General features: G+C 48.9%; 7 protein-coding genes across 7 annotated transcripts; 2 read left to right on the top strand and 5 right to left on the bottom strand.

Moving 5' to 3' along the window:
- Positions 1 to 823: 823 nt before the first annotated feature.
- On the bottom strand, positions 824 to 2706 carry C8Q69DRAFT_480014 (2-hydroxyacid dehydrogenase). Its single transcript, XM_028631490.1, has 3 exons — positions 2134 to 2706; positions 1645 to 1992; positions 824 to 1571 (listed from the first exon to the last, which is right to left on the bottom strand). Exons 1-3 carry the CDS (start codon positions 2303 to 2305, stop codon positions 1006 to 1008), a joined length of 1086 nt encoding a protein of 361 aa, XP_028481795.1. The 5' UTR covers positions 2306 to 2706; the 3' UTR covers positions 824 to 1005.
- Positions 2707 to 3056: 350 nt separating this feature from the next.
- On the bottom strand, positions 3057 to 3498 carry C8Q69DRAFT_447837 (hypothetical protein; the record flags this gene model as incomplete). Its single annotated transcript, XM_028629242.1, has 2 exons — positions 3057 to 3135; positions 3215 to 3498. The coding sequence occupies 2 exons, from the start codon at positions 3496 to 3498 to the stop codon at positions 3057 to 3059; spliced, it is 363 nt and encodes a 120-aa protein (XP_028481794.1).
- Positions 3499 to 4557: 1059 nt separating this feature from the next.
- On the bottom strand, positions 4558 to 5998 carry C8Q69DRAFT_408270 (histidinol-phosphate aminotransferase; the record flags this gene model as incomplete). Its single annotated transcript, XM_028628188.1, has 3 exons — positions 4558 to 5611; positions 5674 to 5847; positions 5913 to 5998. 3 exons carry the CDS (start codon positions 5996 to 5998, stop codon positions 4558 to 4560), a joined length of 1314 nt encoding a protein of 437 aa, XP_028481793.1.
- Positions 5999 to 6281: 283 nt separating this feature from the next.
- Positions 6282 to 8381, bottom strand: C8Q69DRAFT_480007 (mitochondrial matrix Mmp37-domain-containing protein). Its single transcript, XM_028631489.1, has 2 exons — positions 8178 to 8381; positions 6282 to 8100 (listed from the first exon to the last, which is right to left on the bottom strand). Exons 1-2 carry the CDS (start codon positions 8190 to 8192, stop codon positions 6556 to 6558), a joined length of 1560 nt encoding a protein of 519 aa, XP_028481792.1. The 5' UTR covers positions 8193 to 8381; the 3' UTR covers positions 6282 to 6555.
- A 148-nt stretch (positions 8382 to 8529) lies between these two features.
- Positions 8530 to 11419, top strand: C8Q69DRAFT_104401 (hypothetical protein). Its single transcript, XM_028625053.1, has 4 exons — positions 8530 to 8796; positions 8853 to 9149; positions 9216 to 9325; positions 9379 to 11419. Exons 1-4 carry the CDS (start codon positions 8668 to 8670, stop codon positions 11300 to 11302), a joined length of 2460 nt encoding a protein of 819 aa, XP_028481791.1. The 5' UTR covers positions 8530 to 8667; the 3' UTR covers positions 11303 to 11419.
- Positions 11420 to 11427: 8 nt separating this feature from the next.
- C8Q69DRAFT_480004 (putative C2H2 finger domain protein) lies at positions 11428 to 12487 on the bottom strand. Its single transcript, XM_028631488.1, has one exon. The coding sequence runs from the start codon at positions 12193 to 12195 to the stop codon at positions 11536 to 11538; it is 660 nt and encodes a 219-aa protein (XP_028481790.1). The 5' UTR covers positions 12196 to 12487; the 3' UTR covers positions 11428 to 11535.
- Positions 12476 to 13701, top strand: C8Q69DRAFT_501484 (hypothetical protein; the record flags this gene model as incomplete). The annotated part of the gene is made up of 3 exons (XM_028632366.1): positions 12476 to 13414; positions 13481 to 13538; positions 13620 to 13701. Exons 1-3 carry the CDS (start codon positions 12964 to 12966, stop codon positions 13699 to 13701), a joined length of 591 nt encoding a protein of 196 aa, XP_028481789.1. The 5' UTR covers positions 12476 to 12963.
- Positions 13702 to 13703: the final 2 nt, after the last annotated feature.

Genomic DNA, 13703 nt, shown 5'->3' with positions numbered 1-13703 from the left:
GCAGGTTACTCTGCTACTCCTGGAAATCCCTAAGCATAAGGCCCTGTAAGCGCTACTTAGGCCAAGTCAAACGCGATGGGGATAAACTCTACGATTAAACACCACTTATCTTCTGATTCGACTATTCAGGACTACTCCGGATACAGTCGATCTCTGTAAGTGCGACATTGAAACGTCGTCTGGTGTTTGCATGCGAGCCTCTTGTGGGTTAACGAACTTGGTGCTTGGCTATTACCTACGAATCATCCTAACGCTTCTATCGGAACAGTTTTGCTAAGTTAAAAGGGTTAGTTAATATGTATGCTTCAAGTAGTATTCGTATATCTAAGTCTAAGTTTCTAGATACGAAGTGCCAATAAACATCAGAGTCTACGTACTCTAATCTCTATCTCGACCTTCTGCGTATACTGTCCTCGTCCTCAAAAACACAGCTAGCTAAGTATATAACAATAAAACTCAAATATGATACGTAAAATAAGGTAAGTAACCGCACCTGGTCCTCACAGAAGCCTATAACTACATCAGTTACGATCACACTCGCAATGTCAAATGAACTATCAGAACGGGCGTTTGCTGAAAACGGACTCGGGAAATGATATGCCTCATTTTTGGTCGAATATTGGATAAGACAAGGTCTGGACCAATCCAGAGAGAAAAGAGGCAGTTGGTAATTTCCACATTTTCAACTATTCAGGGTTTAGTGTGCATGGATGATTCCAAGGCGGATATGACGACGGGGTCCTTCCGTTCAAAGGCCTCTTGTTCTACATTTGTACTTCTTTTCGGGGTGGTCTTATGTATTTTTACCTTGGAATTGGTTGCTCGTAAATTTTAGTCATCGGTATGATGATTGTGTCTCTTGATACGCGATAATGGGTCCATTGCAGGCTAATGTATTCATCGGAGGTCCCCGAGACAATAATAACGACGTCCCGAAACAATAATTCTCCTCGTGACCCTTCTAACAAGAGAGAACACATCATCCTAAGATCAGCTCTAGGTAGATTAATATCCCCTCTTCCTATTCACGATATTGATCAATCTCTCCCCCTTCTCCTTCCTTTCTAGATTCGCCTCTATGACCTGAAATATTCTTTCTAGCGTCTGCGCACTCAGCGCACTCACATGCGGCGTAATCACCACATTCGGAGCATCCCACAACGGATCATCTGCCGGTAAAGGCTCTGGGTCCGTTACATCGACAGCCGCGCCTCGAATATTCCCCTTCTTGAGCGCGTCCACGAGAGCAGGCTGGTCGATGACCGGACCACGCGCGACGTTGCTTACGAAGGTGCGTCGTTTCGCGAGCACTTCGAATTCAGCCTTGCTGATGAGATGGTGTGTTTGAGGTGTGAGTGGCACGGAGATCAGAAGGATATCCAGATCCTGAGAGAGGAAGTTGTGTAGGTCAGCTTTGTCGGTGCCGCTGAACCATTGGGATGGGATTGTGCCATCGGCGTCGCCTGTGCCGGGGACGACGAAGCCGTGGTCTTTGCGGGATTCAGGTGTTGATTTCGGTGTCGCCGTGTAGGCGAGGACTTCCATGCCCATGGCGCGAGAGACATTGGCGACTGGTGAGGTGTTGTCGTTAGTTCTGATCTCTTTCCCTCCTTCCTATGCGTAAAGAAGTAACAAAAGACCAACCTTGCCGTCCAATACTTCCATATCCCAGAATCCCTATCCTCTGCCCAACCATATCCCTGGGTCTTTGTTCCGGATATTCTATCCACCGATGCTCTTTCTGCGCCTCGTATAATCGCTCATACTCCCGATTTCTTAACAACGTCGTCATGAGCACCCATTCCGCGATCGGCGGCCCGTGGATCCCACTCACTGTTGCGAGTGGGATATCGCTATTCGTGTATATCGGGTGTTTTTGAATATGGTTGATTCCAGCGGATATGAAATGGATCAGTTCCAGGTCAGGACAATCTGCCGCTGTAGCTGGTAATGCTCCTGCAGTTACGAGGACGGTTTTGCCTGCGATTGTTTCTATGGGTTGTAAGGTTGGTTAGTGAGGCATTTTTTTTTTTTTTGTATTTTGTTTTTATCCAGGTTGATTATTATAGGAGATTGTCCTCCCGATACTGTAAGGGGGTGCAATGCGGAAATAGGTAGGTAGGTAGGTATCACCTCTAGGTATCGTCGGCGGATTCCGAAACGTCTCTAATGTCCCGAATTGAATATACTCGAAATCGATATCCGGGAATTTCTCTCTCAGTCGGTTCAACAGCTCTGGCGGCTCAGGCAACGGGAGTGTGAAGAGCACATGCTCTTTCTTCTTCTGCTTGAGAATCCAGTTCATTCTGTCCGATTGAGAATGTCAGATGTCTGGGTAGAGCCAGGTACATTAATATCTGATCGGCGATTAGGGTGGGATCTCTTAGCCCCACGTGCCTTAGAATCAAGGGGACAGACTGAAGGAATCACACTCGAGGTGCTCTCTAGCATATCTGGTCAGAACAGTATATTCTCACTATGCTTATTGGATGGGGTCGGAACTTGGGGTTTACTTACTCATGAAAAGTGAGTAGATATACTGTGGAAGTTTCTTTGGTCATAGAACCACGAAGGGAAAAAAAAAATAAATGAATAAATAAAAAAATAAACGGGCGCAATCTCTTTGTTGTTCGAGGTTCTAGAAAATAGAGTCGTAGATACCGATTAGCACACCATTATTGTCGTCCGTTACGCATCTGTCCCAAGGACCATTGATTTGTAAGTGGCGACTAGGTCCGTGGTTGGTTTGCTGACTTTGCTGACAGCCTGAGCGGGGTTCCCTCCCGGAAGCTACTTACGACTATCTAAGTACATACCTACAGAAGAGAGTGATGATGATGATATTTATTAATATAGCCCTGCAGACCTCCCATGGGGTATAGGGACGTGCTAAGAAGCAACTCTTGCCCGAAGGCTAAAGGACAAAATTGACCAATTATTTAAGCTCTGCCCAGCAAAGGCTCGACAAGAGAATATAACTAGGCCCTTAAAAGGTCACGAAGACCATTAGCAGGACTCTGGGTTATCCGGATGGTTGTGTGTGATCTCCGCTTGTTCTACTGTACATCTTCACTCACAACTCTCTGGATCATCCATTGAAGTGACAAGATACCCTCTCCCAACTTCGTAGCTTCCCTAAAAAATCTGTTAACAATAAACTATACGAGAAAAAAAAAAAAAAAAAAAAAAAAAAAAAAAAAAAAAAAAAACTTACAGCACGACCAGGGTAGTATCCAGTTCTGATACGTCGTTATTCCCGTGTGAGAGACACCAATCAACCTTTCCTTGTATCGTTTTCCCCAGTGAGGCACTTTCCGCCGAGATAGCCATCTCGGGGAGCCAGTTTAGACATTTATGTGCATCTTGGTCTTCAAGCCGGTTTAGGCGATCACAGAAGATAATGTCAATAACTGTCCTAGATATAGACTCTGATTCAGCATTTTCGAAGTATTTAGAGGACGAGATGGCTTTGATTGAATCATTTAAAGATTGAAACATGTGTTGTTTTGAGTCAAGGAGTAACAATATTCAAAGAGTCTTCCTGCCCACTGTGACAGTTTCTCATCCGAGAGGTTGGCAGTCTCGTTCAGTTGCAACGCGTATTGATCATCACATGGATGATTTCGAACACCAACAGCATTTTTAGCAGCAATGACGTTGTCAAAAGAGGTCGCCGGAAGTGTCTTGTTCGACCGCGACTGGCGGGAATTAACAAGAAGATCAAAAATCCATTTGAACTTCCGCAACTTCTCCAGGCCATTGGGGTCATCTCAGATAGTGTTCATGGAGTCCAGGACTTCGAGTTCATCGCGTGTGAGGGTAGCAGGGTCAACGTGTAGAATTGTCCGGCCATCCTGGAGTTGTTTCTGACCCCGGGGAGGTATTTTTGTAGCACAAATTCAGGATATGCAACAGATAAACGGGAGGCTTATTGCGGCACTTCCAAGAATAAGACCGGTAATTAAATATAGCCTATTCTTATCAGCAAGCTGAGGGAGAAGAGAATAAAAAAATAATATAAATAGAGAAGTAATATAGCAGCAATAAAGTAATAAAAAAATAGTAATAAATTAGCGACAAGGAGAGAAGAATATAAGATAGAATTATAGAGAGAAGAAAAAGAGAGATATTATTAATTATAGCCGACTATTATTAGCAATTTTAGGAAAAGAATCTAGAAGACCTTAATAGAGAGAAGCAATATAACAGCAATAGAGAGAGAAGAGTAGAGAGAAAAGCAGAAGAGAGGGAAAAAAAAAAAGAGGCGTTGGCATCTAACTAGGCAACAGCTCGAGTAGGGGATCTGAGAGTAATATATGAGCTCTGTTGATTTTAGTGACCTAATTCACTGCAGATATGTACAGTCACATCCAAGCCCATATAAGGGGTCGGACACTATTGTGCATTCAATGAAAACCCCGCATTTCTATATATCTGGTCCTATTCTTCGGGTCTAGAATTCCATCTATTTTTTTTTAAAAAAGTGGCGTAATCGTTAGGCGCTGAATGATGCATATAGATGATAATAAGAAGGAATACCCAGAACGAGTATCCCTTTCAATCAACGACCTTGCTGGCTTGTGCTTCCTTCCGTGCTTCCTCCTTGGAGGATACCACTGGCGTTCCAGAATACAGATTGTCCAGGACAACTCTCAGCTCATTGAGGAATCTGGTGTTTTCCTCTTCTGTCCCGACGGTAATACGCAGGCAGCCTTCACAACCCAGCTCCTTGCCTCGGAATCGGACGACGACGCCCTTCTTCTCCGCCATCGCCTCATATGTGGCCAGAGCAATGGGGTTGCTGGGCTTGCCGCCTGGCTTGTCGAGGAACTCGACGAGAAGGAAGTTGGCCTCGCGTCCTCCGAGGAAGCGGCCAACGCCGGGGATCTTAGGGAGCTCGTTCAGAAGTCTCTCGCGCTGGGCGATGATCTTCTCCTTGTGACTCTGCATGACGGCATAGTTCTTGGGTGAAAGCGCAGCCTTCGCTAGAGCACTAGTCGGGCTGGAGATGTTGTAAGGGGCCTTGAGACTGTTGAGAAGACGAGCAATGGGCGGGCTGGTGAAAGCCACTCCAAGTCGGATTCCAGCAAGACCAAAGGCCTTGCTTAAAGTCTGCATGACTACCAGATTGGGCCAGTCATTCACCCATTCAGCCAGACTCGATCCCTCAGGCGCAAAATCAATGTATGCTTCATCGACAACAACAATTCCATTCCAAGACGGGTGCTCCAGAACCTTCTGAATATCCTCCTTTGCGATCAAGTTCGCCGTCGGGTTTCCTGGAGAACAGATGTAGACGATCTTAATGGAGCTATCCTCAGCCAGGGCCTCATTGATCTTGTCCGGCTGCAGCTGGAAGCCTCGAGCAGCATCCAAGGGTACCTTGACGATACCGACATCGTTGACATGGGCACTGACAGAGTACATGCCATATGTCGGAGGGCACGTCAGGATCTTGTCCTTGGCTGGAGTGCAGAAACATCGCAGAAGAGCGTCGATCGCCTCGTCAGATCCGACACCAACGAACAGGTTCTCCGGTCGCAGTTCCTTTTGCGTGTGAACGTGGGTATTGCGCAGTTGACAGAGCAGCTGTTTAAGCTCGACCTGGTGTCTAGTATGAGAAAGACATTAGAACCAGACCAATCCCATATTAACCCAGAGCGTAGTACTCACGGGTCCGGGTATCTGTTCAAACCCAAGAAATCAATATCCGGTTTTGATGAGCCAGTTGGGACGCCATTGGCAGCTGATTCCTCGAGCGCACCCTCCTTATTCAATGCGAGACCAGGACCATAGGCGTTCTCGTTCGCGTCCAACAGGACGTTCGTCCCATCATCTTTGTAGTCACTGACTCATTAGCTTCTTGATCGCAATACAACGACGACTTGGGGCCGCAATTGTCGGCGACTCACTCCCGGGCGCAGCGGTATGGTTCCAGCTGCAGAATATTCGGACGCGCGCATTTCGACAGATCGAACGGTGATGTTCTGGATGCCATGGTGCCGGCAGGTGTGGTGAATTGAGCGCAGAGTGTTGGTCGGAGTGGCGGAGGGGCTTTAAATTTCAAAGACCGGAAGCGGCCTGGGAGCTAACGTTATGACTCCGCGGGGATGGATGACTCTTTCTGCGGAATCGCGAGGTCCTCGACTTCATAGTTCTTATAATATGTACGTAGGATTCTGTTCTACAGTGTTCGGAAATTCTAAAAAGGAGAGACGAGACCGGAAAAGACCAAGGGCTGCTCTTCTTTTTATAATTGCGTCCAGCTACGGATGTTCAGGGTTCTTGGTCTGAAAACAATCAATCCATTCAGTTCTTTCCCTTCTATCACGCAGGAATCTCTGCTGCCAACGTAGACACTCAACTATATATGTACAAATTTTCTAACAGCCACACACTCGCCAGCTGGTGATGATCCGCCAAACGCCTATAATGCTCTTCCATCTATAATAGCCAACCTGCTTATGAGAGTTTCAGAACAGCGCAACTATTCCGCCAAATATGCCAATATTCATCACGAGCACAGCATCGCGCAAATGAATTAAGCGACAAAGTTTATTCATGTTTGGACTTATCCGTCTGAGCGTCTGGTACTTTGGGAGGCTCTGCCTGCTCTTTGCCAGAATCCTGGAATTTCTGACGCTTCTCCTGGAGATAGCGCCAGGACCTACTGATCCCTGCTGTAAAAATACTCTTGATCGTCTGAACTGTACTCGGCCAGCGGATCGTCTTCCGGATGGAAGCTTGGACTTCTTCCTTCAGATGTTCGTCTGCGGCGACTCTCTTCTCAAACGGACCGCCCTGGCGACGATGAATCCTGTCGGGGTCTTCATCACTTGCTTTCTGCATCATTTCGTTGAATTCCGCTCGTGGGATCTGATATCGTGCTTGATACTGGAAGTAAAGCTTCTCCCGGAAGGATTTCGGGAGTCGCCGGACCATATTACCGCGTTTAACGGGGTCCATGTCCTGGGACAGGCGCAAATTCGATTCGGGGTTGTCTAGCCAGTCTGAATGGCTGCTCTGGGGGTCATTGAATGTGACGTTCGGGAGAGTCTCAATCAACGGTGCATAAAGTCGACGGAAGTTGGCCATTTGGTTTGACACAATGTTGTTAACCTTCTGAGGGTTTTCGGCTGGAAGAGACATACGGAGATCTCCCATGTAGCTAATACTGGCGATCGTGCTGTAGAGCTGGTGTTCCGTGAAGTCCGGGGGGAGCAACAGCAGCGCCACGCGCAACGCAGAAAGCAAGTTTATCTGGTTTGCCAGGCGGACACTAGGGTGATCCCGCAAGATCTTGACCGGTTTCTGCAATCGGCCAGCGAGGTACAAAGTGTCCCACTCGCTCAGGTCTCTGCAGAGAGTGTCCAGGTTAACAACACCATACTTGATCAGGGTACCATTAACCGTGACATAAGGATTGAAGTAGACGCCCGCTCCCCAGCTGTCCTGGACCTTGGACACCATATAGGACCCCATAGATCCAAGCGCGGAATAGTGGTCACGGTGCTGGTGGAGGTTGAGCGAATGCCAATGTTGGCTGTATGAAACTCCGAAAATAAAGTCGATCATCTTGCCCTTGCCTTGCTGAACAGTCTGGATCGCTTGCGGAGGCGCCGGATGACTCTGGCTGGGGGATGGCGAAGCTGACTGGGGGAAAACGCCAGAACCGTAGGCGAATGCATATCGAATTGGTGCTTTAAACTGCCACAGAATCTGACGCAGTGCTTCCTTGAACTCCTCATTGATTATCATGTGCTGGTTGACCCCGAAGTTCTTCGACGGAAGCTCGGAAAAGGCGGAGATGGAGAGATTGGGGTTGGCATCCCAATCCGCGGGCTGCGATGGAGACGTCGAAAACGGTTGCGTCAATAACGACTCCTGGCTTCCTGGAATAGATCTCAAGGGTGCAGCGTTTGACTTGCGAGCGGAAGCATTGAGTCCAGGGAGATGTTCTCCATTGGCAGACGAGTTTGTTAAAGATTCGGTCGAGAGGGAACGGAAGTGAGCAGCGGACGGAATGCGGTATCGCGAAGAGGACAGCAGAAGGGATCGTAACTGGACCGATGGCCCGAGACCTGCGTTTGAAATGAGAGTCTGCCAGTATAATCGGTCAGTGTCCTGATCCCATATCCCACATATACTGCCCGGTTCTGAGGGAGGGGGTAATTTACCGATGGTTGTCGCATGATTACGGCTGAGGGGAGAATGAATGCGGAAGACAGCGGAGAGGCTGTAGCAATTGCGCAAAATGACGATGGAGCATTTGTTGATGGACCATTAAACCATGATGCCAGAGAAAGGGGAACAGTGATGATGGGAATGCCCAGCTGGAATCCTTTGAAGCTGGGGATGAAGGAACGAGGGCTTGGTAATAATAATAATTGCCAGTTAACGTTACCGCCAGACCGTCTGACGTACCGGCCAGTCCAGCCAGCAACCGCGGGCGCTTCCGGGGAGGGTCACGTGGCTGCGTCCCTCGCGTGTTGCGCGCCAGGCCGTAATTGGAGCCAAAAACAACAATAGAGTCAACACGGAGACACAGCTGAGCTACTCGACTAGTTACACTCGACACCGGCCTCGACAGAGCAATTTGCAGTTTCCTGGGGGCACATTGGACTGTTTGGGTCTTGAAGTCTCCCCAAAGAGACCTCCTTTGCCGCCATGAGCGAAGGCATGGAGACCTTCGCTGCCCGCCTGGCCAGCTTCGACATTACCTTGAAACGAAGAACATCGGGCGCGAAAGGGTCAAAATACATCACATGGCCACATAGCTCACCGTCTCCTGCAGAGGTACAGTCGGCCATCAATTTCGCTGGTACAAACGGCTAATTAGTTGCGTCTTGCAGCTGGCGCATGCAGGTTTCTACTACAAGCCCTACGAGAGCAACCCCGACAACACAGCATGTTTCCTGTGCCACAGAGGGCTGGATGGATGGGAGGAGGATGATAACCCACTGGCAGAACATCTAAAGCACTCCCCAGATTGTGGCTGGGCCGTCATGATGGATATTCAACAGCATAGCTCCAATCCCTCGGAGATCGAAGATCCAACCAGCGACCGGATCGCAGAAGCGAGGAAGGCAACGTTCAGCCTCTCGTGGCCACATGAGGGAAAGCGAGGATGGATGTGCCAGACTGAAAAGGTTGTGTGACAGCGTTACTCTCACTGATCTCATCCTATAGACCACGCTAACATGTGACCCGTATAGATGGTCGAAGCGGGCTGGTATTTCTGTCCGCAAGAAGAAAGCGACGACCTGGCTAGCTGTGCCTACTGCAAATTATCCCTCGATGGCTGGGAGCCCAAAGACGACCCTTAGTGAGTAACGACTGTGCTGTTCTTTCCAATTGACTGCAACTAACCGTCACCAGTGAGGAGCACCACCGTCGTTCTCCCGACTGTTCCTTCTTCGTTTTCAGTCAACCGCCAGGCAAGAAAACGAAAGGATCCAAAACCAGGAAGCCCCGTGCTTCCAAGACATCCCGATTATCGACCCAGTCTACGGCTACGGCTGTCTCTGAGGCCCCAACGGTAGATATGGATGATGCAATGGACCAGAGTATCATGTCACAGGCTACAACAAAATCAACACGCGGCAAGAAGTCCACAAAATCAAAAGCGAAAAGCAGCAAAATCAAGAAAGAGGAAGTCGATGAGATTGAGGGTCATCAGGTCGATATAGACAGTAATGATGGGCAACGTCCCGAGCCTCCGAAGCCAAAGCGAGGCAGAAAGGGAAAGAAGAGGACAAGCGATGATATAAGCGAGGATGTGCAGCAGCAACCACATAACGAAGAAGCCGCTGAAGAGCCACCGACCAAGAAGAGAGCTACCCAGTCCCGCGAAAGCGCTGCCAAAGCTCGAGCAAGCACAATGAGCGAGAATGAGCGTATGGATACGGATGCGGAAGAATCGGTGACAGAACCTGGGCCAAAGAAACGTGGGCGCAAACCGGGCCGTTCATCAGCAACTCGCAAAGTATCTGGAGCTTCCGCCGCGTCGAAAGCTTCTCTTAGGTCACGCATACCTGATGACGCCCAGATTGATGCGGCGCTCGAAGCGGACTTGGATGGCGACGGTTCTTTGGCAGGTAACACGGCCGTTGAGACCATTAACGACTCGACAATTTCTGCTCCCGAAAAGAAGTCAACTGCATCCGTAGCGCACATCCGAACCAGCAGAGAATCATTGGACCAGACAGCGGATCGACAGGATGACGATGACGAACTCAACGGACCTGAGACTCATGTGGTTGAAGCGCCAGTGAAAAGTAAATCTCAAAAAGGAAGGCCGAAGAAGAAGAAGGCAACGGACTCCAACTCGAAAGGACAGGACGCTCACGCTCGCGTGTCTCATACAGACTCCCACGGTCTTGCTGATCCAGAAGAAGACTCGGTTATATCAGTCGGTGTTCAGTCGAGAGGACATCAGGAGTCGGATGCAGAGCTGGAAACCAACCCAGTGAGCAAGAAGCCGTCGAAGAAAAAGGCTGCTCCTAAGGGCAAGAAGCCCGCAAAAGCGCAAAAGCTCGTCGTAGCGGATACCGAGTCGGTTCCGGATGATGTTTCGAGGTCTGACGATGAACTGGGCCAGGACGCTCCGAGGATGTCAATTGGCAAAGAAACCGCAAAAGTCCATGCACAGCGTGATTCCAATAGCTCTCGCCGGTCCTCCCAAGTCCCACCGAAGACAGCTGAGAGATACAGTGATATTCCTCGTGAGCAACATCACGCAGAGGCTCTTGCGAATTCACAACATCGCAAGAGCAATTCAAGGCGGACGAGCTCTAGGAGTGATGCTGAGGCTCATGTAGCCCCATCGTCCCTACCCGCGCCCACTCAGAAGAGCACGCCGTCGCCATCTCCGCAGTCTTCAGATGCTGAAAATCGCCCTCCATCCTCTAGGCCATCGGCAGTCCGTCCACCCGTGATTTCTCCTACGAAGACTGTTCGCATACCCCTTGGGGAGACTACTCCCGCAGTCTCGCCCTCCAAACGCAATACTAACATCGGACGACTGAGAACTTCACATCCATGGAAGCCTGTTGACGTGGATGAAATTGTTATTACCAGATCGAACGACAAGGAAAACATCGATGTAAACGGACTCTTCGGCGATGTTAAGGGGGAGCTCAGCACCTCAGAGAAGAAAATGACCGTCGAGGAATGGATCTTGTGGAATGCGAAGAATGGGGAGGAGAGACTGAAGTATGAGTGTGAGCGGCTGGTCGGCCTCTTCGAGAAAGAAGGCGGGAAAGCAATGAGGACACTGGAGGGAATTGAGTGCGTTGATTAAATCGGAGCAGGTTTAGGTCGGGGTAGGGTCACGGTCTGGGATCACGGCGTTACCATAGGTACATATCCAGGAAGGATAGGATATAATGTTCGGATTAATCTAAGATGTTCTTTTCAACATGCAGCATAACTACTTTTCCTGGCTCTGAATTGTAATATGACCAGCCAAGGCCTCCTGCACCAAAACGCCATGGGTATAATTGTAGACTCCGCAACCGGCACAATGTAGATAGCTCATGCGATGATTCCCAGCCTACCCTCCCAACCGTCTTCTTGCTTGATTCCGTCCTCGCCTTCCTTCGCCTTTCTCCGCTTCTCATTCCGTTTTCTGCGCTTTTCCTCGCGCTCGCGGGCTTCTTCCTCTTCTCTCTCCTTAAGTCGAGCTCCCAGATCTAGCTGCCAGGCCTTTCGCTGTTCTTCCTCCTTCACTCGCTTCTGGTGCGCCAACCAGCGCAATCTGTTCCGTACATCTTCCACCGTTGCACGAACGACTTCTCCACTCTGTCCGGTGGCGATCAAGTGCTGCTTGCTATTCAGATGCTCCACCAACTGTATGTTATCCTTGAACGTAAGGTCACAGTCGGGGCAGTAGAAACCAGCACTTCTTCCTCTCTTTCCCACTCCCGCACCAGCTGGCACTATCGTCGTCTTTCCCACCATCGACGCCACATCTAGTCGTTGCTTGCGCGAGGACGTCGCCTCCAGAGTGCTGTAGTCGACGGGAGCATGGTATTTCTTTCCCGCGAGCTTGGCTTCATATCGCGCCTTGGATTCCTCTTTGGATTTGGCTTCTTCCTCTGCGGCTTTCCTGGCGTATTCTTCGCGGTTCCATGTCTTGCGGAAGGAGGTGTCGTCGGAGGCGACACCGTAGGCAGACTTGGACTTGTCTGCCATTGTTGAAATTTTTAAATTTCTTTTCTTGTTCTTTGAGGGGTCCTGAAAATTATGCTTGTCCTTGCAATATCGTAATTTAGGTATAAGGATTCTTGCAGTGGGCTGTTTTGCGGCAGATGGGTGCAAGTAAGCAAGTTGTTGCTGATAGCTTTAAGAGAAGTCCATCAAAATAGCCCAAAACTGAAGGCGGAGAGAACGAATGGAACATGTGATGGGTGGCCCGTGCTTTCTGCCCGAGAACAAACAACGCCGCATTCGGATGTCTCAGCATGGAGGGGCTCGCATATTGAACAGTCGCCCAGATAATGCTCTGTTTTTTATCCATGGGGACTTGTATTTCTAATGTTTCTACTTCAGTTGGGTGGCTCAAGCTCTGCATTTTACAATCTGCAGGGTTTACTATTGCTTGATCATCTCACCTGTACCTACTGGAAAGATACTCCCGTTCTTTAACACCGGTCTATCCTGCCGTCAAGTACTGCACGTCCGAATAATCCAACGGAAGATCTGATCCTTCAGGCTTCTCTATTTCTGAGAAGCACTTTGTTCATTTTGCTGTATTCCAAGTGTCATCTTCATTCTAAATGGAGAGCCAATCATGCCGGTGGAGCTAGGCAGCCATATTCCATCTTGACTCGTCTGTCTGTTGTTTGCTCTGTTGCCATTTGCTCTACTGTTGCTGGCTCTATATTGTTGTCTTATATCCTGGTCTCTGTCCCAGGGAGCAGTTCTATTCAATTTCCCGTGTATAATCCATTTGATGCAGTCATGGAAGATATTCAGGGCAGAGATACCGTGCCACGAGCACATGCTCAAGAACGACCATTGAGACTGATGGATCTACCCACGGAACTTCATCTACACATTGCATCTTACCTCACATACCCAGATGCGCTAGCATTGAAGCACACATCTCGCCATTTCTATTATCTCGTATATACCGGCGTCCATTTGAAAGTGGACTGGCTCGTGGAACGCTTCGAACTGAAGCTCGAATGTCCAATGGAGAAATGTTCGTTCAGAACCGACGAGTCCTTCTGTAACTGGAGGATCAGAAGGATCATGGAGAGAAGAAGAAGGCATCTCGAATGTCGAAGAACAAAAGGAGGCTGTCTCGTCATCGGAGGCAAGACGTGTCAAATGGACCTCGTCCCAACCTGGCTGAAGACCAAACGCTGGAAGACGGTTTTGAGACATTGCGAAATATGGGGTGCTGAAGGTTTGTATCTTTGCTCACGATGGAGCTTTTTCTTGAATTTTGGCGCCTCTTCTAACCCGTATGCAGTATTGATTATATGGCTCATATTCGTCGTTATCAATCTCCTTTGGGGTCTACTCTCAAGGTAAGATCACGGTGCGCTTGTGATGATCCTAGTTCTAATTCATTATTTATACAATCAGGCGCCTACTGCCACAGCCTTTAGGTGTTTCCGTCCCATGAATTATACGACATTACCATGCGAGAGCCATTCGGAGGGACTCCACCCCTCCCTTGATAAGACCTGATC

The sequence above is a fragment of the Paecilomyces variotii genome (assembly GCF_004022145.1).
Source record: "Paecilomyces variotii strain CBS 101075 chromosome Unknown C8Q69scaffold_14, whole genome shotgun sequence".
In the NCBI taxonomy this organism is placed as follows: domain Eukaryota; kingdom Fungi; phylum Ascomycota; class Eurotiomycetes; order Eurotiales; family Thermoascaceae; genus Paecilomyces; species Paecilomyces variotii.
This window is presented reverse-complemented; position numbering and strand designations above follow the sequence as displayed.